A 20233-nucleotide genomic window follows, 5' to 3' on the forward strand; every position below is an offset into this window, starting at 1 on the left:
AACGTCAGGAGGCAGCAGCCACACTTACAAAGCAGAGGCGCTTTATTAATATGCCAGAAGCTGGAGACACCGTGGGTTTTCTAGGTAACAAATCGCCAACGTACAAAACCTTACAGGGCCGTTCCTGCCGTCCGTACAAAATGATTGTCGCGTGGTGTGGAGTAAGGCGGGGGTGGGGGGCAAGGAGGGGCCATGACGGTCACAGGTCGCTTGACCCAGGCAGCTCAGTCTCAGCGTGGTTTCTCAGCTGCGTGGGGAGTGAGGGCGTCTGGGCGGGTGATGTCCCGGGTCCTGCAGAGCTCACAGCCCTGGGACTCCTGCTCCCTGTGCTGTGCGCAGGTTTGAGGACCAGCTTGACCAGACCATGGAGACCCTGGGGACAGCTGTCCTCAGCTTCAGTGCCGAAGGCGCCGACCAGTGACTGCACTAAGCAGGTCTAGACTAGACCCCGCCCTCCTGTGCCAGCCCTCACTGTGGGCCGCAGGGCCTGCGGGCAGAGGAAGGGGCTAGGGTGAGGCCCGAGGCTCAGGTGGAGCCCTCCTGCTTCCGAAATGCCCGTTTCAGTACAAAAGCTACAAGGCACCCAGTTGTGCAAATAAGTTTCTTCTCGGGAGGTGGAGAGGTCCTGGCCCGGTGCCCGATGGCCCCTGACAGGCTGCCAGCCTCCTGCCCCCTGTGGGGATCCCAGTGGCTTCCTGGTGTCCCCAAAGGGCTGTGCTTTCACAAATGCCTACTCCTCTCCCCGGAAGGGCAGAGCTGCGCACTGTGGGTTACAGGGATCAGCTGGGCCTTGGAGAGGGTGCTGGGTACTGTACCCGGGCTCAGGCCTGCCCTGCTGGGAACCTCAGCCCGCCCGCCCTCCTAAGCCACAGGAGGCTGTGGAGGCAGCTGAGAGCAGGGGCCACTCCTGCCCCTCCCACCCCTGCGCCCCTCTGCAGCTGCCACTGCCTCCAAGCTCCCTCCTCTGACCCTACTGTGCCCTCACTGGGGCTGCCAACCCCAACAGCCTGCTTCCGATTCGAGCACCGAGGCACCCCACCCACTCTGACCTCAGCTCCCCAGGCACCAGGACGACTCGCACCTGCTTCGGCACCAGCCACGCCTCCCGGTGAGGCCCTGGTGCCCAGCAGCAGAGCCTAATGCAGTGTGAAGGGCTTGAGCAGAATCCTGAGGAACCTGCACATCTTTCTGCCTGGACAGCCCATCACAAGCAGGGGGCGGGGCTCAGTGGAGAAAGCTGTTGCCGGAACAGGTCTGGGTGTAGCCCTCAGCCTCACCCTTGCTCCCCACCCCCAACCCCCTTCCGTGCTGGGCCTGGATTCCAGCCGAGGCTGTTAGGATTTTCAGCAACAAGAGTTGAAACCTAACCAAAAGGGGGGTGGGACAGAAGGCTTAGAGCCAGGACTCAAGACGCGCCAGGCACTTGCCGGCCAGCACCGGCTGAGACCTGACCACTGAGACCTGACCGCGTGGTACAGTCACACCTGATTCCACTTTCCATTAGGTCGTGGGCACAGGTCCCTGAAGGACCGTCCTATTCCATTATCACAGAGAAATACACACCGAGGATGTGGGTTTTCTCCTTCGTAAGTGGTTTTGTCCCTAAAGCAAGACAGAAACCCGTGACGAGGCCGCAGCGGAAGTTAGTGGGGAAGCTGTCAGCTGGGACGTGAGCCTGAAGGCATCAGGAAGACGTGGGTGTGATTGTGGCCTGGGGAAGGCTGGCCCCCGTGAGGGCAGAGTCCATTCCAGCCGCGTTCCTGGGAAGGGGCCTTCCTTCCAGCGCTTTCTGCCTGGCTGTGCCCCAGAGCAAACTGGCTTCTGGAGTTCAGGAAAACAGGGTGAGGTTACAAACCAAACCCCACCTTGTCTGCCTGTCTTTTCCGTTGTCTCTATAAATATGTGCATATATATGGGCATGTGCATATGTGTATATACACATTATTTCGATACATCGTAGTAAAATAACGCTATTGTGTTATTGCATAGAAGAGATGGCTTTCGGGAGTGAGCTGGCTTAGGTGATGGTCTGCGAGCGCTGGCGGCCGCCTGGGGGCTGCTGGGTGGCGGGGGCACCGCTGCCTTCGGACTGCTGCTCCTGCTTGCGGGTGTGTTCCTCGTACCACTCCTAGGGCACAGGGCAGATGGGGAGCGCTGAGTGGGCGGCACCCTTCCAGCCTGCGGGGCTGGGGGACCACCCAGGATGGAGGGGTGGGCTGCCAGGGCCGCTTCCAGCTGCCGGCAGCGCCGCTGCGAAAGCAGTTCGAGGGAATCGAACAGCTCACCTGCCTCAGGCCGTCGTGTGACATTTTCAGGGACAGGTATTCCGGTGATTGAGGAATTAAAACACACCGTGTGCTTAGAATCTGAACCACAGAACTTAGAGCTTAAAAAACACCGAGAGGGCCTAGCTCCGTGCCCCTCGTCTCACGGAGGGGAAACGAGACCGGGGGTGGAGGGCAGACCCCAGCGCGGGCTCCGTGCCGTCACTTCTCACAGATGAGAAAGGGCCGAGTGACCTGCCCGCGGCACAAAGCCAGCAATCCAGCCCAGGGCTCCGGCACCAGAGCTCCCGCTGGTCCCCGTCTGTGCCACCCGGTGCCCTGCAGCCTCCCAGTTTCGGGCGTGAGCAGCGGTAACGACTGGGTTCCCGCTGTGAGAACGCCAGGAAACAAGGCAGCTGCTGGGAGGGAGACCCTCCGGGACCCCCGGGGGGTTGGGGGGGGAGACGCCCGGTGGAGGCGGCCAGCGGCTCTGCCCGGGACGCAGCGAGCCGGCCACGTGGTGCTGGGTAAGGTGTTTGCCTCAGCTGGCAGTGTGGGAAGATGGGGAGAGTTTGTAAAAAAACACAAAACAAAATTGGCTTCTCCCTTCTCTTAAATTAGAAAAAACCCAAACAGTAAAAAAAAAAAAAAAAAAAACACGCAGAGACCCGCTGGGCACAGCAGGCCTTACTCCTATGGGCAGTGAGGCTGGGCCTGGGAGAGGCCCCGTCCCCCTGGGCGGCGGGGCGGGCGCTCCTACCCGGATCTCCTCCTGGTACATCTTCAGGCTCAGGTCACTCTTGGTCCTGGATCTCCGTCCCAGGAACACCACGGTGCCTTGCTGTGGACGAGCAGAGGCTGCAGGCCCCACCGTGCCAGGCCCGGGCACCCACCCCTCCCCCCGTACAGGCCTTGCCCGCTCCTCTGGCTTTTGCTACGATGCCACCCAAAAGTGTCACCAAACCTTGAGGGGCTGGACAGTGGGGGTGGGACTCCACTCGGCTACAGCGCCCTCCTCCCAGCCTGGTTTCCTGCCGGACGGGGCGCTATCCTCACCTCGTTTCTCTCCATCTGGGAGAGGACCTTGAGCAGCTGGGGGACGTCCGCCGCCGCGCCCCGCGCCTCCCGGGACAGCTTGAGGACAGCGAGCAGCTCGTCCTTGGACAGTTCCTTCTCCACGGTGATGCCACCATCAACTGCAGCGGGGGAGGGACCTGGGCTCAGGGGCCTCCTCCCGCTGTCCCTACCAGGGTCCTAAGGTCCCTCTCCTGTCCCCTCCCCGCCCCCCCACCGCTGTGGGTGTGCGGATTGATGGTCAGGCCAGCAGCTCACAGGGGACAGAGGGTTTTGGAGGCAGCCTCCAAGCAGAAAGAGAAGGGTCAGCTGGCCGGTGTGGCTCAGTGGTTGGGCATGGACCCAGGAACCACAAGGTCTCCGATGCGATTCCCAGTGAGGGCACGTGCCCGGGTGTGCAGGAGGCAGCCGAGCGATGATTCTCTCTCACTGATGTTTCTCTCTCCCCTTCTCCCTTCCTTTCTCACTAAAAATCTATTTAAAAACAACATGTTTTAAAAAAGGGTCAGACAGCCTGATAGGATAGAGACTTGGAAACAAGCAGTAACAGGTATGTGGCCCTTTTGAGGGAGAGTCTGGGAAGGATGGGGGGTCAGTCTGCAGAGAGCTGCGCCACCTGGAGGCGCAAGGGGATTAGGAGCCGGGACCTCCCAGTGCAGGAGAGCGACGGCTCTGCAGGCTGCAGGGTCCCGCCCGGAAAGCCCAGGACCGAGGTGTGGAGTTTAGAAGCTGGAGACAGTGGCTGAGAGGAGGAGGCTAAGAGTGAGCAGCCTGGGGGACAGGAGACGGGGGACAGTGGGCCGGCCGGCGGTGTATACCAGAAGCCTGTCTCTGGTGTGGGACTTTTCTTACGCTGTGATGTGTATTGTTTTTCTTTGAAAAATGAGATCGAGAGCATGTGTCTGTCAGTGAGTATCTGGACATCAATGGCAGTGACAGGTCTAGAGACGAGCCACCTACATAAGCTGAACTGCCGGGCAGGCAGCCAGCCAGCCGAGCAGCAGGCAGCGAAGGCTCCCGCCCCTGGCACAGACCTTCCGAGTCCTGGTTCTTGCGGCTGAAGTTCATTCGGAAGACGAAGGCCTCGAGAATGAAGGCCACGATGATGGTCATCACCACCTGGCCGGCGGGGGGCAGAGAAAGGACGGGGTGGGCGCTGCTTTGGCCCCCGCCCAGCAGAGCCGCGCGGACGCGTCCCAGCCCCGTCCTCCCCGGGCTGCCGCCCAATGGGCAAGGGCGGCTGGCGCCCCGGGTGATGGGGGACGCACGTCCGGGCGCGGACTTACCATGGTCACAATGTAGAAGGTCATGAAGTAGAGGCGGCTCCAGTGGGAGGTCTGAGAGGTGACGCCTTCCTGGAGGCAGAGGAGGCAGTGAGCGGGCGCCGGGGGGCTGTCCACTCAGGCTTCCTGTGGCCCGGCACTGCCAGGCTCTTTACAGACCCCCCGCCCCCCGGTTAAGGAAGACACAGGTCCCCAGGTCTAAAATTCCTCTGCCCCACAGGCCTGGATGGTCCCCAGGGCTGAGCCTGCCCCGAGTGGCGTGGCACTTGGAAGAGCTCAGGGAAGGAAACCCCGCCACAGTTCCTACACTGGAAAGTCTCCCCGGTGGGTGGGAGCACAGGCTGTGCATCCCCGGGCTGCTGGGGGGTGTGGAGCTGGGACGAAGGCCATGTCCAGCCAAGGAGTGCTCCTGGGCCCCCGCGGTGGCCTCCCGCAGAACACCGACCCTGTGGCCCAAGACGCCACCCCCCGCAGGCCATGGGAAGGGCAGGGACCCCACACTGGGTGAAGGGAGACGCAGAGCTGGCCCCAGAGGGTGAGGGGAAGGCACTCCCAGGAGCTGGCCAAGGTCCTTACCATGATGATGTACCAGTTGTTGACAACTGTGAGCTCGAACAAGGTCACTGCCAAAGGGAAGGGGGAAGGTGTGATCAGACCCACCATTTCAGTCAGAGGTCCCGGCACCAGGCACCGAAATGAGGCGTCCCCATCGCCAGCCTGGGCCTCCCCAAGCGCCGCCCCACAGGCAGTGCTGCCACCTTGCCTGTCCCCAGCAGGGGGTGCCCTTTGCCTGCAGCCTGGGATGGACCAGGGCTTGGGGGGGGGAAGAGCACACAGACCTTCCTCGGTGCAGACCTGTCCTCGAGAAGCTGTCGGGCCTGCCCGTCCGCATCCCCCCACCCCCCATTCCCACCCCCGCCCCCATCCCCCATCCCCTCCACAGAACCCGGAGCAGAGCTGTGTGGGCCCCTGTGCCATGAAGGGCTCTGTGGCGGGGGAGGGGTGCTGCCCTAGCATCAGGCTGAACCCCTCCTGCAAAGCATGAAGCTCTTCAGTCCCGACACTAAGGTATCAGCAAAGGAGTAAACCTGGCGGCTGTGTGAGCCGGACTGACCCGGCCCGCACCCCAAGCCTGGGCTCTCACACGCTCCCTCTGGGCCAGAAGGGACCCGAGACAGTGGGGCCAACAGCCCGGGAGGGAGAGGCCGCAGACAGCCCTGCTCCCCGGCCTCTGGGACCTGCGGGGCTACGGCCAGGGAGTGCCCCCTGGGCTCTCCGCACTCACCAAAGCTGTTCAGGATGTTGTCGAAGTTGTTGAGATAGTAGTAGCCGTCCTCCACGACCGTCCTGTTGCCCACCGTGCGGTTGCGCCAGCGGTAGGCGTCCGCCACGGTGCTGGTGCTGCCGGGGAGACGGCAGGAGGGACCGTCACAACACAGCGGGTCCCCCCAACAGGACAAAGTGTTTAAGGAAACCAAGGTCTGAGCAGGGAGCACTGTCCTGGCTCCTGTTTCCTGCCCAGCAACCCCCCTCTCTCTGCTCTCGCTGCCTCCAGCCCTCCACCCCTTACCCGCCTCCACTGCCTGCACTGGGCATTACTCTGCTGCCGGCTGGGCCTCCTCCCTCCGAGCCACCCTGAGACACTGCTGGGAGGGCCCCCTGGGTTTGCCGCGGCGGGTGAGGGCCGCACCAGGGAGGGGAAAGGGCCTGTCAGGGGAAAGGGCCTCTGTTCTGAGAGCTGACTGGCTGCTTTTATTTAAATCCTCGATGGCTCATCAGTTAAAATCCATGTGATGTTTCTGCAAGTCTGAGCCTCTTGCCAGGCACCCACTGCACCCGACTGGCAGGGCGGCCCTGGAACCTGCACTTTTAAGCAGCGGCCCTGTGCCTGGGAAGGCCTGTGACCCGCTCTCCTCGGCGGCTGGCTCCCAGCTCAGCCTGACTCAGCAGCCACCAGGGTTTCCGAAGGTGTCTCTCTCTCGGCCTCCAGGCCAGAAGGACTCAGTATTAAAGAGGACACTGCTGTCATCCTGGTGGCTGGGAGGAGGGAGCGAGAGGTCACGGGGGCAGGCTCCCCACTCCGTCCCCACAGACCTTCCCACGGGTGTCCATCTGTCTTATCCTAACCGGCCGCCCCTGGAGAGACGTGGAAGTAAGCCATGGGATCAGGCCACACTTGGTTCTCGCGAGGCCTGCAGCCCTCGGCCCCACGGGCGAGCTGATGGAGGCCTGGGGACAGGGAAACTGCTCAGATGCCCTCACCGCAGAGAGGCCTGCGTCCGGGTCCCTCCCTTAGCTACTGACTGACCTGAGCCCTGGAAGCAACGCCAGGGGATCGATTCCAGGAGCCCTGGGCCAGGCGGCCCCGACGCCCTGAGGCCCCGCGGGTACTCACTTGCAGCAGTTGGGGTAGAGGATCCCGCAGAAGAACTCCATGCCCACGATGGCGAAGGAGTAGTAGAAGATGAGCAGGGTGAGGCCCAGGCTGTGGGAGGGGCAGACAGTGACGGCGGGCCGGCCAAGAGCCCGCCTGACCCACGGAGCGGGTGGGGGGAGGCCTGCCCCCAGCCAGGTTCTCCGCCTGGGAAGTGCCTGCAGGGAAGGGGCCTCGTGACTCGGGTCTGGGCTAAAACACGGCTCGAAGGAGGACTCTGAACAGATGCCCCTGAGCGGAGATTCACCCCTTACCTGTGAAGGCGGACTCACAGGTGACCCCTTACCTGTGAACAGACACAGGTGGTGAGTGAGGGACAGCTCCCTGCCCACCCCACTAACGTCTCACAGGTCGGCGGAGGGGAGTGGGGCCAGGGAGGCCTGTGCTGTCAGAGGTCAGCCGCCTCGGAGAGGCCGCAGACCCTCGTTCCGTCTTTTCCGGGACTCCTCTCCCCCCTCTCCCGCCCGCTGCCCACCCCCAGGGGGCACAAGCTGCAGGAGGCTGGCCCTGGGCCCAGGCAGGGCAGTACCTGGCCATCCGGGGCAGCAGCTCAAACATGGTGTCCAGCACGTTGCGGTAGCGCTTTTTCAGTTTGAACAGCCTGAGCAAGGAAGGAGGTGGGTCACGGCCTGACATGGGCGCGGCCGCAGCCCCCCCGACAGCACCAGGTGGAAGGCAGGCCCAGGGCCCTCCCTCAGGACACGGGGCCGGACAGGCCTGTCCCTGCTGGGACCCAGAGCCGTGCTGTGGTCAGCGTCTTCCTCGGTGAGAGGGGGCAGCGTGGCTGTTCAGTTTATAAACGCAGCCCGGAGGCTCAGGGCGGGCGAGGCCCTGCTCAAACCAGGGAGGCACACGAGAGAGAAGGAACCAGAGCCCAGGCTACAGGGAGCCCAGGGCCTGGCTCAGGGGAGAGGAAAGGGCAGTGGTGGCCGGGAGAGAAGCTGGCATCGGCCTGGCCACCACAACCGGGCATAGCAGCAGGTTCTGCTACAGAGAGATGCCACCCCGGACCCCAACCTCCACCTCTCCTCCCAAGATGGACAGGGCAGGAGGGAGGACGTGTGTGGGATCGCAGCTGGTAGTCAAGAGGAAGCCAGGCTCCTGAAGATGCAAAGGGCTCACCCCCAGCTGGGAGGGGCGCTGCCGTGACCCGGGGGAGAGGTGAGGCCGAGCAAGGGCTTTTCCGGACAGGAGGCTGTTCCCGACAAGCAAGGGGCCCTCAAAAGCCCCTTTGGAGCTCACGGCGCTGCCTTCTGGCTGAAGACGGTTGAGCCCGTGTTTCTGTGGCCACAGCAGCCAGCGCCACAGGCCACGCCCACCCAAGCCCTGCCTCCCCCGACAGTGCCAGGGGCCGGTCCTGGTGACGTATGGAGAGGAGACGTGCCCTGGGGCTCAGGCCCCCCCCTCCCCCCCAGCTCGTGAGTCTTCTCAGGCTCTCCCCACCCTCCCTGCCTGCCTGTCCCCGCCCCAGCCCTGCCCGTCACCTCAGCAGCTGGAGCGGGCGCAGGACGACTATGAAGTAGAAGGGCTCCATGTTGAAGGCCAGCGCCAGCAGTCCCAGGAAGGCGAAGGCTGTGACGGAGAAGTCGAACCTCGGAGGGAGAGGGAGAGGGAGAGGGGTCTGGGCCCAGCCGGCCTCCCCACCGCGGCTGGCGTCCGGCCCTGGCTCAGCTCGCCCTTCCAAGGAGCCCACGTGCCAGCCACAGCGAAAGCACGAGTGCCCCGCGGAGGCTCGTACAGCGTCCTGCCACCCCGGGGTCTGAGGTCGGCGTGGCCAGGTGCCGTCACCGCACACGCCTGGGGGGTCACAAACACCCGGCACCCCCCACGGAGGGTCCTGCACTGGCCTAAGGGCAGACACTGGCTGTCCTGGTGACTGCCTGCCCTGGCGAGGTCACCGAGTGAAGGGGCAGGGCTGGCAAGGGGACCCCACCTGGAGGCCAGCGAGCCCTGACCAAGGCCGAGGGCCTTCCTACAGGTCTGCACGGACCCGGGCTGACTTCTTTCACGCTCACCGGCCTCGTGAGTGTAGCCTGATTTCACAGGGAGGCCTCTTTAAGGGGCCACTAGGGACCTCGGGAGGCCGCAGGGGAGCAGGGAGGGGGCCCGGCGAGGCGGTGGGCCTGCCTTCTGTGGGCGGCATGGTTTTATGGAAAAGGGCTTAGCTGTGTGGGGGACGGTGTGGAGGGTGAGGCCTCAGGAAGAGCCCAGCTGGTGTGGCTCAGCGGGTGAGCGCCGACCTACGGACCAGGGGGTCACGATTCGATTTTGGTCAGGCCACATGCCCGGGTTGCCGGCTGGATCCCCCGTGTGGGGGGTGCAGGAGGCAGCCGACCCATGACTCTCTCCCATCATGGATGTTTGTTTCTGTCTCTCTCTCCCACTCTCCCTTCCTCTCTGAAATCAATAAAAATATATATATTTTTAAAAAGGCCTCACAAAGAGCCCACCAGCCTCAGGACCCCGTGGCGTGGCGTGTGCAGGAGGGGCTGGCGTGGTGGCCCCGGGGGCGTGTGCAGGAGGGGCTCTCGCGTGGTGGCCCGGGGGCGTGTGCAGGAGGGGTGGGCTAGGTGGCCCCAGGGGTGTGTGCAGGAGGGGCGGGCTAGGTGGCCAAGGGGAAGACAGAGCCCAGCCCTGGGAGTCTGAGCCACAGGCGAGGCAGCAGGAGAGGCCATGACCTGGCGGCGCACCCTCCTGTGGGGGTGGGGAGGGTGGGGGCTCCCACAAGGCGGGGTTCAGAGATGCTCACTTACAGGTTCCAGCCGGAGGACAGGTACTCCACGGGGCCCAGGCCAGCCACCTTCAGGAACAGCTCCACCCCGTAGACTGTGAACAGGAGCGGGAGAGGGCAGTTGGCCGTGTCCTCCCACACCGGGCCTGGTCAGTTTCCTCTCTGAGACCCTTGAGGTCTCCAGCCTCCCCCTCAGGCTGTGCGCCCTCTGGACAGCCACGCCCCACGGGAGAGTGTGTGCTCCACTCCCTCCCCCTCTCTGGGCACCGCCCAGCCACCCTTCTGACCACCCAGCAGGTATTGCCTGCACCTCTTCGGTGTCAGGCATTGTGCTGGGTGCTGGACGTGCAAAAGTGACCAGCACGGTGCAGTGCCCCCTCCTACAGAGCTCAGAGTGCAGACAGGAGGAGACAGAGTGGGCGATGACAGCGCCCTCAGGGTTATAGGAGGAGGAGGGGAATGTCGGTCAGGCGGAGGAGCACCCTGCAAAGGGCCTGAGGTGAGAAAGGGCACGGGCACTCGGGAGCAGGGCACTGCTCAGGAGGGCTGCAGGGTGGGGCCTGGTGGCTGAGGGACCCCGCTCTGCCGGGGATGTGAGCACGCCAGGATGGAGATGAGATGGAGGACAGAGGAGCCAGGGAAGAGATTGAAACGGGTGGGATGGAATCAGACCCAGTTTCTGCTTCCTGAAGCTTCCCCGTTTCAGAGCCATGAGGTCCTAAACCAGGGGTCCTCAAACGTTTTAAACAGGGGGCCAGTTCACTGTCCCTCAGACAGTTGGAGGGCTGGACTATAGTTTTAAAAAAAACTATGAACAAATTCCTATGCACACTGCACATATCTTATTTTGAAGTAAAAAAACAAAACGGGAACAAATACAGTATTTGTATTTGCATGTGGCCCGCGGGCCGTAGTTTGAGGACCCCTGTCTAAACCAATGAACATCCTCCCACCAGTGTTTAAGACAAGCCGGTGGCAAAGCCAAGTCCAAACAAGAGACTTACTAGTGAGAAAGACGAGGGAACTCCAGGGCACGTGCTTGGAGAAGAAGTTCCCCCCTGTAGGACAGAGAGGCCGAAGCTCAAGAGGCAGGCCAGGCGTGCACACGGCGGGCCAGGCCCCCAGCGGGCTCACCTCTCAGCATGAAGGTCTCGGCGAGGACCCAGACCCCATTGACTGCCACCACCAAGTCTGCAATAGACAGAGAAGCACAGGCCTGTTGGAAGCCTACAGGTCACAGCTGGTTAATTTCGGGGCCGCTCCCCACACCCATGGGACAGGTGACCGCTTAGTGCTTTTACCACATGAGCTCAATCAACTGCTGGCTTCGCTCAGGAACAGCTACGGATTTCTAAAAGCCCCCTCTCTGTCACTGCAGGGATACCAGTTAAGATGTTCCGGTAAAACCTCTATTCTAAGTCAGTATCAATGACGGACAATACACAAAGGGTTTGAGTATTGAAAGAATTTGTTTTTCCTTCGAGATGTCTGGTTTTTAAAATGACTGCACAGTTAGCAAAATGCATATGGATCTGGCCTTTCGCTGAGCAATCCCACTGCTAGGAACCCCTCCCAATGAGACACCAGCAAACACACGCCTGGTACCCCTCCCAACGGAACACCGGCAAACACACAGCACCAGGTACCCAGAAAGCTGTTCGCTCGAGAACTACTTGTGACGGCAAAACATCAGACCCCACCCAGGTGGTCAGGACGGTGCCAGTGGAATAAACTACGATGCGGTCAGGACACGGTGCATCCCGCCCGGGCCAGGTGGCTCAGTTGGTTGGAGCACCATCCCGTGCATCGGAAGGTTGTGGGTTCGAACCCCAGTTGGGGTGTGTACGAGAGGCATCCAATCAATGCTTCTCACACTGACGCTTTTCTCTCTCTCCCTTCCATTCTCTCTAAATATCAATAAGAAAACATATCCTTGGGTGAAGATTAAAAAAAAAAAAAAAAAAAGATGGCCTATCAACTATCAAAATAAAGGGGGACATCTCTATATATTACTGCGGCGTGGTCTCCAGGATTTATTATTAACCAAAAAAAAGTGTGTAAAGTCTGCTATCGTTTACTGAAGACAGAGATATGTGCATATATATATGCTCCCATTCAGAGATTTTAAAACATGGATGGATAAGCCATGATAAAAGGTGCCCACTGGGGGAGGTGACAAGATGTAAAATTACCGGAGATAAGTCACAGGGGATATGCACAAACAAACAAGAGGAAAGAGGAACAGTCCTGGTTCTCCAGCTACACAGTGCCAGAGGGAGAAGCGGGACGGAGGAGGAACCTACAGATTAAAACAGGCCCAAGTGACTTATCCACCCATCACACCCTGTGGTTCTGGAATTTGCTTCCAGAACTCGGGGCCTAGAGGGTACAGCGAGCCCGAGTGAGGGCGCAGGTGCACAAGAAAGACTGGCCACTGGGTGGTGATTGCCTTGGCTGGGTGCCGGGCACGTGGACGTCCCCCGGAACTTTCTACGATGAGCAGTCCACACAGCGCCTGTGGGACCGATCTCCGGCCTCCCACCCTCTGGGGGAGTGAGACCCGGGAGCAGAGGGCCCAGAACTGGGTGGGTCGCACTTACACATGAAATACTGAAAGGCTTTGGACTTCACCAGGATGTTAACTCCTGTTGGAAGAGAGGAAACGTTAGCATCGAAGTCTTCATGTGCAAGTACGCGCTCCCCGACGTCATAGTGCTGCACGTAAGCCACCAGGGTATTCATGTCCAGGGGAGAAAACGGAAGGGCCTGTTCTGCCAATGACACTCAGACACCCGGACACAGCGGCACAGACAGACCACAGCTGCTCTGGGGACAGACTGGGCACCCCAGGCCGGGACAGAACAGAACACGGCGTTGTTGCCACTGCTGAAACCTACAATCCTGCAGGCCTCGGCCTGGGACCATTTCCTCATCCACTTGAGTCACTATCATCTCAGCAGAATGGAAAACCCGTTAGAGAATATGAGATAACAGCTGCGCCCAGCGCCCCAGCGGTGGGAGAAATCACAAACAAGGCTCTCCCATCGTTACTCGTGTTCATGGCGGCCCAGACCCAGGCTTTGGGCCTTCTACACGAGAAACTCCGTGAGCCCACACCCCCACGTACAACTTCAAAACTGGCATTAAGTGAAGGGGGGACTGTTTAATACGGGCACTCGGATGTAAAATGGTTGAATTTTATACTGCGCAAGGGATCACGTACACTGGGTATACACCCTGCCACAGGGAGGAGGGCAAAATACACCAGCCGATAAAAAGGCAGGTTTCAGAACAGAATACATACTGCAGTCCCACCATTTAAAATGTGCAGAAAAAGTAACCAATGTCAGAAAGCAACACATCCGAACATGCACAGTGGTTATTTCTGGGTGGGAGACTGTCTTCTGCTATCCGACTTGGTAACCTTCCTTTAACGAACCGGATGGTCCACAGACGTCTTTTGGTTTGGTTTTGAAGTTGCGGATTTCCTTCCTGGTCCCTAACACTATGTCCCTGCTGGGGAATCACACTCTCCTGCTGCCGCGACACGCTCCAGGGGGACCGTACCTTTGAAGATGAGGAAGGCTGTCCGGGGAAGCTCATCGAACCAGTGTTCTCGATTCTTCTTCGCCTGCCCAGGGAACAGGGCCGAGGGGGAGGGGTTCGGACCAGGGATGAGAACCTGACCCTGGGGCCAGGAGGCCACGGTCCTTCCCTGCTCACCAGGCTCTCACTGGGGAACAGGAAGAACACTCCGGGTCTAAGTAACAATAAGGCCAGCCAATGGCTACGGATCATTTCCATGGGCCACGCACGTGCCTTATTTTTTTTTTTCTTTAATATATTTTATTGATTTTTTACAGAGAGGAAGGGAGAGGGATAGAGAGTTAGAAACATTGATGAGAGAGAAACATCGATCAGCTGCCTCCTGCACATCTCCTACTGGGGATGTGCCCGCAACCAAGGTACATGCCCTTGACTGGAATCGAACCTGGGACCTTTCAGTCCGCAGGCCGACGCTCTATCCACTGAGCCAAACTGGCTACGGCACGTGCCTTATTTTATATCGTCCTGAAAAGAGCTGGAGGTCAGAACTACTGTTAGCCCATTTCCCAGGTGCAACGACCCGGCCAAAGTCAGATAAGTGGCCCCAAGTCACAGGGTGACTAATGGGGCCGAGATTCAGTGCGTGACCAGGACACTGTATCACACGTGTAAAGGCAGATGGGAGGCCCCGGGCCACCTGGGGCCCCTGAAGTGCCCAGAACTGAGGTGTTGTTCCAGCCAGGAAAGAATTGGACCTCGGCCCGGCTGCGGTGGCTCAGTGGTTGAGCACCGACCTATGAACCAGGAGGTCAGGGTTCGATTCCCGGTCAGGGCACATGCCCAGGTTGTGGGCTTGGTCCCCAGTGTGGGGTGTGCAGGAGGCAGCTGATCCATGATTCTCTCTCATCACTGATGTTTCTCTCTCCCTCTGCCTTCCTCTCTGAAATCAATAAAAATATATTTTAAAAATAAAAAAAGAACTGGCCCTCGGGTGCCTGTCGGCCTCATCCCCCCGTGGAGCTGTCCACCTGCTCCCTCTCGGGTCTTACCTTCCACTTCAAGGCAGTGACTTCATAGATATCATAAAAGTCCTTCAGGCTGTCACAGCAACAGGAAAAGGCAAAACAAAATGTACAAAATCAGATCGCTCCCACTGAGCTTTACTGTGTCACTCGCCTGCCTGTGGTCACCTTTGAAGGGGGAAGGGGGAAGGGGGAGGGGACGGCTGGGAGTCCCAGCATATAAGTGGGGGAGGGAGGAGCCTCCCCTGCAGGCATTCTGACCTTCCCCCAGGCCCTGTGAATACGTAATCCTCTCAGTCTAACGGAGTGACAGCTTCAGGCCCCCTGAATCACTGTAACTCTTACATGGCTGAGCCTGTTAGCAGAGAACTTAATGGGACAAATGGGCTGAGAGTTCAGCCCAAACAGAACTCGCTCATGCTCGTATCTGCAGCTGGCCTGCTGCTTTCCAAACTAAAAAGAAGGGTTCGGTCAGTAGCCATCTAGAAGGTCGCGACCGCCCTGGAAATCTCGGAGGCTGCGCCGTGGTGTGCGTGTGCGTGTGCGTAGGCCTGCATGTGTGTGTGCGTGTGAGGGTGCGAACACCCCTCTGTGGACCTGCTCATATGCAACAACCCCACTCATTCTTAGCTCAAAGGTGAGCAGCTGCGTCAGTCTACTTCATGATCCAACATATTCCATTTTTTGTCAAGTGAGCCTGAATTAAATTTGGGTGGGACTTTTGTCACTTGCAGAGAGAATCTTGACGAAAACTAAAGCCTCTAACACAGCGGTTCTCACCCTGTGGGTCGCGACCCCTTTGGGGGTCGAATGACCCTTTCACAGGGGTCGCCTAAGACCATCGGAAAACACATATATAATTACATATTGTTTTTGTGATTAATCACTATGCTTTAATTATGTTCAATTTATAACAAGGAAAATACATCCTGCATATCAGATATTTACATTACGATTCATAACAGTAGCAACATTACAGTTAGGAAGTAGCAACGAAAATAATTTTATGGTTGGGGGTCACCACCACATGAGGACCTGTGTTAAAGGGTCGCGGCATTAGGAAGGTTGAGAACCACTGTCCTAACAGGCTCTTTGCGCACCTACTTCCTGGTGCCCTGGCCGCTCCAGCTCCCTCCCCTGAATACCTCCGTGGGCCACCGCCCCCACCGGGCCGGCACTCTTACCTGAGCAGAGGGGTGTTGCTCTGATTCAGGGCCTTGAAAGTCAGGTAGCGCTCCCAGGCATTCATCCGGGGCTTGTAGAAGCGCATCAGGCCTTCAAACTGCCTGTAGGAGATGCCGGCGGGGCTCTGGGCGAGAGGAAGGGTGGCAGGTCAACACAGGCAAAGGCAGAGCCCCACTGCCTCCTCCCTTGGGGGCGACGACTCCGGCTGCCCAGCACGGCTTGGATCCCGGGTGCCCGGCTCCTTCTTATCCTCCCAAGGGCGGGACCCCTGCTTTCTTTTTCTTTTCTTTTCTTTTTATTATTGATTTCAGAGAGGAAGAGAGAGATAGACACATCAATGATGAGAGGGAATCATTGATTGGCTGCCTCCTGCACGCCCTCTACTGGGAACCAAGCTAGCAACCGGGCATGTGCCCTTGACCGGAATCGAACCAGGGACCCTTGAGTCCGAAGGCCGACGCTCTAACACTGAGCCAAACCGGCTAGGGCTATTTTTAAAATATGTTTTTATTGATGTAAGAGAGACAGGAAGGGAGAGGGACAGAAAGATAGAAACATCGATGAGAGAGAAACTGGGGATTCAGCCCACAACCCAGGCATGTGCCCTGACGGGGAATCCAACCAGGGACCTGCAGGTTCACAGGTCAACACTCAACCACTGAGCCACGCCCAGTGGGCAAGGACTCCTGTTTCTAAAGCTGCTGGCCTGCCGTGCTTAGGGGCTGCCCAGAGCAAGGGAGGGGGACTGGGGACCGAACCCCTCCCGGCCTGGCCCCCACCCCCCTACCCGCTGGCTGATGAGCAGGCGGTACGCGTGCTGGATGGCGGTTCGCTTATGCAACAGCAAAGACTTGAACTTGCGTTTTTCGATGTCGTTGAAGGTGTCGAACACCACGGCCAGAAGCTGTGAGGGAAGAGCAGAGACCTGGCTCCCTTGCACGGTGGGACCTCGAGGACCTCGAGGGGTCGGGAGTGTACCCTCTGCCTCCAGAGGGCATTCTCCCCCCCCCCCCACGCCCCAGACCAGGTGGGGGGGGTGGGGGGGGTAACCCTTTCGCAGGAGTTTGTCTCCAAGTCAAAGAGGAAGGCCATGTATCGCCACTTGTAAATTTTCTCTCTTCAGACACACGAAAACATTGTTGTTACGTTTCCCTGGATACTTCACCTACAGCTCGTCCCTGACGGGGCAGTTTTATAAGGTGAGAAGCAGGGAAGGGCCTGCTGGAGTCTATGCCCCAATCAGCTGTCTGGTGGCCGGTGGCCGGTGGCCGAAGGCCTGGGAGGCTGTGTCCAGCCTGTGCCCTCCTGGCCCCGGAGCTCAGAGGAGCATCAGCATGGTGGAGGCTGCCTCCCCTCGCCCCCTCGTTCCGTCCTGGTGAGTCACAGCTTCGTGCACCGGCCCCAGGAATCGGGAACAGGAGGCCTTCTCGAGGGCCCAACATTCTGGAACCGCCCAATCCCAAGGTCAGCTCGGTCACCGCACAGCCTGCATCACCAGAGGGCGAGGGAGGGCGGGAGCCGAATCTGAAAGAAGCCTTTTTGGAAGCACTTTCTTTTTCTTCCAAAAATATTTTGAGGGAAACTCTCCTATCCTTTCGACTCCTTCAAATGCCACCCCCTCCAATTTTTTTCCTTTCGGTCAAGAAAAGGTCAGCAAACCTTTCCATAAAGAGCCAGACAACAACTATTTCAGGCTCTGAAGGCCAGATGGTCTCTGCAGTTGCAGCACAAAATCAGCCACAGAGGATGCGGAAGCTAATGGGTGTGGCTGTGTGCCAATAAAACTTTATTCACAAGTGCAGGCTTTGGCCAGCAGGCTGCGGTTCACAGACCCCCCCACCCTGGATTTTCACAACAAATTAAATCAATTACGCATAATACGTTGTTATGATTCTAAACGAAGGACAGTACATAAGAACTGTAATGTGTATGAAGACAGCTAACGTATTTCTTTTTGGTTTTGAGGGATTAAAAAATATTCCTTTTTAAGACTTCACACTTTTAGATTTCACATGTCTGCTCCTGAGAAAGCATTTTTTTCTTTTACTTAATCCTCACCTGCGGATATTTTTCCATTGTGTTTTAGAGAGAGTGGAAGGGAGGGGGACAGAGAGAGAAACATCAATGTGAGAGAAACATCGATTGGTTTCTCTCTGCACGCCCTGAGGCTGGGGGTCAAGCCTGCAATCAAGGTACATGCCCTTGACCAGAATCAAACCCAAAACCCTTAAATCCATGGGCCGACGCTCTATCCACTGAGCAAAACTGGCTAGGGTGAGCAAGTGTCTTCTACCCCAGGCCTGGCTGTGATGCCTGGTGTGAGAATGCTCCTCAGAGCATAAAAACACAAGATTAGTAAGAGCCTCTCCCTGGTAATTCTGGTGCTGGCGTGTGGTCTTGGCACCTGCCTAACGGTGACTGGCTGACGGCAGGAATATGCCTGGTGGCCAGCCGCGCCTCTTCAAATGCCTCCAGAGTCCCAGTGTGCACGGGGACTTCCCCTGCCTCTAACAGTGTGTCCTGTATTGGGATTCCCAGTGGTTCGTGATAAATGGGGTGGAAATATGCAAGATATTCCAGGAAGTGGGTGCCAAAGGACCGAGCGGTTCAGAGCAGGGCTTGGATCACACCAGCTCGCCTGGCCGCCCCGAGCTGCGCAGCCGTGGGCCTGTCACTCTATCCACCCGACCCTCAGTTTCCCCATCTGCACACTGAGAATCATAATGGGACCTCCAGGGCTGTGGTGTTAAATCATTTAATCCACTTTGCTTACTCGGTGCCAGCTTTAACAGTTATGATACGTCTGCGGTGAGAAAGAAAAGGTCCCGGGGGAGCCTTGCTCCAACATGAGCACCATCAGCAGCAACGACGGGAACAACCCAGGGAGGCTGCCACGCTGCCCCCACACCACACCTGACTGCAGCCTGGCACCCCAGCCCCTGCCGATGCGGAGCCTCCTCTTCCATGCCCACGGCACCCAGCACTGTGGCGGCTGCCCCCAGCGGAGCCGAGACACGGTCACTCACCAGGTTCATGATGAAGTACAGCTCGATGGAGAGGTACACGATGAAGAAGACGCAGGACCAGGGGTTCCGGGAGTAGGAAGGCATCATCACGTCTGGGAAACTGCATTTGCAGAGCATTGCCCGTGGGGCCCTGTCTGCCCGCCTCTGTCTTCTCTAAGGACATCTCTCTTTCCTGCCTTCCCAGCCTGAGCCCACCCCACCGTCCCGGCTCTCAGCGCACGGGCCAGAGTCACCAGGCCACCCCCATTCCTCCCAGTGCCCCGAGCACTGTCTGGGCTGAGACAGGGAATGTCCTGGGCTGGGAAGACCCTGGGCAAGAGCCGAGGGCAGCAGCCAGAGCAGAGCCCACACTCACTTGGCTGTGGTCAGGAGGACAAACAGACTGACGATGCTGCTCTCCAGGGTGCTGAAGTACTGTTGGGGAAGAGGCAGAAGGGCAGCCTGGGCCAGCCTGCGATGGGCCCCTGGAGAGCCCTGCCCTCCCCGCCCCGCCCCACCCCACCAACTTTGCCTCCTCCCACCGGATCCCTGAGGGATTAGCAAACTGGAGTAAGGACTCCGCCTTCCTGAGCTCCACGCTTCTGGTAGAAGCAGACAAGTGACTTTGGGACTTTTCTCCCAGAAAATCACGTTTGCACAATTAGCTTGGATCTCCTTCACTGTAACCTCCACCAAAACGTTCCCATGTTCCAAATCTGATCTTGGAAACATGACTCTCAGGATAGGAAACTACGCCCCTTAATGCGCAGGGAAGGAAAACGGCTCAAGTCGGGGTGATGGGGACTTTCAAGGGCCGTTAGCTGGGATGCGAAGCCAGGCAGGCCTCCCTCCCTAATGTAGCTAGAGGGTCAGCCCAGCCACCTTGTCAGAGGGGAATGGCCTCACATAAAGGAAGAAACGGACAAAACATGGTGATTACTTACGGGGTCTGAAGGATTAGGGGAGAACAAGTAGAAACCTGGAAGGTAGCAGAAAAGAGATTGAAAAGATGTCAAAGGATTGGACCAATACACGTAAATGAGAGCAGTGTGCCGAGGGAGACAATAGGGAACGGTGGGGACTGCGCACTCTGGGGAACACATGCTCTGAAATAAAGGAAGCAGGTGCTACCGGGCACTGGGTAACCGCAGCTATTTGGAAATGTGGCCCGAGCACCATCAAGTGTAGTATTAAAAAGGTTGGAAATCTGTCATTTTGTATAAAAATCTGATTTTAAAATGCTGGCTCCAAATTTTCAGACCACACAAAACTCATGCATAGGCTGGACTTGGAATCCAGACCTCTGGTTTTGAGAATGTGACGGCCAAGCAATAATTCCGAAGGGACTCCATTGTTTCCCTACAGCCAGGGGTCCCGGGGTGGGAACGGCATTCACTTCCTCCTTGGGAATGGGCTATTCCCCTGAGTCCTTGAAATCCTGTGGGAAAAGTGGGAAAGTCTGCCCTCAGGGGAAGTCAGCCCCCTTGGAGCACAAAGTGCCACCCAGATGGTGGAGGGGAGGTGGAACGGGAGCCAGAAGCTCGGGACACACCAGTCACGGAGGCAGGGGCTGGCCGCAGAGTCAGAGCACTACGGGCCACTGGCTGTGCCACGCCAGGACTCTAGGAGGGACCTCAGCTTCCTCATCGTGCCGGGACCGCCGCTGGCGGAGCCCTGTGTCTGCATGGG

General features: G+C 58.7%; 1 protein-coding gene across 3 annotated transcripts in view; it reads right to left on the reverse strand.

Moving 5' to 3' along the window:
- Positions 1-24: 24 nt before the first annotated feature.
- TPCN1 (two pore segment channel 1) overlaps positions 25-20233 on the reverse strand; it is a 55216-nt gene continuing 35007 nt past the window's right edge. For all 3 annotated transcript variants that reach the window (XM_059676664.1, XM_059676663.1, XM_059676665.1), the window contains 21 exons: positions 19489-19523; positions 18921-18979; positions 18566-18665; positions 16327-16443; positions 15539-15663; positions 14382-14430; positions 13354-13417; positions 12387-12431; positions 10921-10977; positions 10791-10844; positions 9809-9881; positions 8540-8647; positions 7585-7656; positions 7017-7106; positions 5907-6022; positions 5198-5244; positions 4625-4693; positions 4373-4457; positions 3321-3460; positions 3025-3105; positions 25-2128 (listed from right to left, as the gene is read on the reverse strand). In XM_059676664.1, coding sequence (XP_059532647.1) covers positions 2018-2128; positions 3025-3105; positions 3321-3460; positions 4373-4457; positions 4625-4693; positions 5198-5244; positions 5907-6022; positions 7017-7106; positions 7585-7656; positions 8540-8647; positions 9809-9881; positions 10791-10844; positions 10921-10977; positions 12387-12431; positions 13354-13417; positions 14382-14430; positions 15539-15663; positions 16327-16443; positions 18566-18665; positions 18921-18979; positions 19489-19523 — 1697 coding nt within the window. In that variant the 3' untranslated portion in view covers positions 25-2017. The remainder of the gene's footprint in view (positions 2129-3024; positions 3106-3320; positions 3461-4372; positions 4458-4624; positions 4694-5197; positions 5245-5906; positions 6023-7016; positions 7107-7584; positions 7657-8539; positions 8648-9808; positions 9882-10790; positions 10845-10920; positions 10978-12386; positions 12432-13353; positions 13418-14381; positions 14431-15538; positions 15664-16326; positions 16444-18565; positions 18666-18920; positions 18980-19488; positions 19524-20233) is intronic.

Source organism: Myotis daubentonii, chromosome 19 (genome assembly GCF_963259705.1).
Source record: "Myotis daubentonii chromosome 19, mMyoDau2.1, whole genome shotgun sequence".
In the NCBI taxonomy this organism is placed as follows: domain Eukaryota; kingdom Metazoa; phylum Chordata; class Mammalia; order Chiroptera; family Vespertilionidae; genus Myotis; species Myotis daubentonii.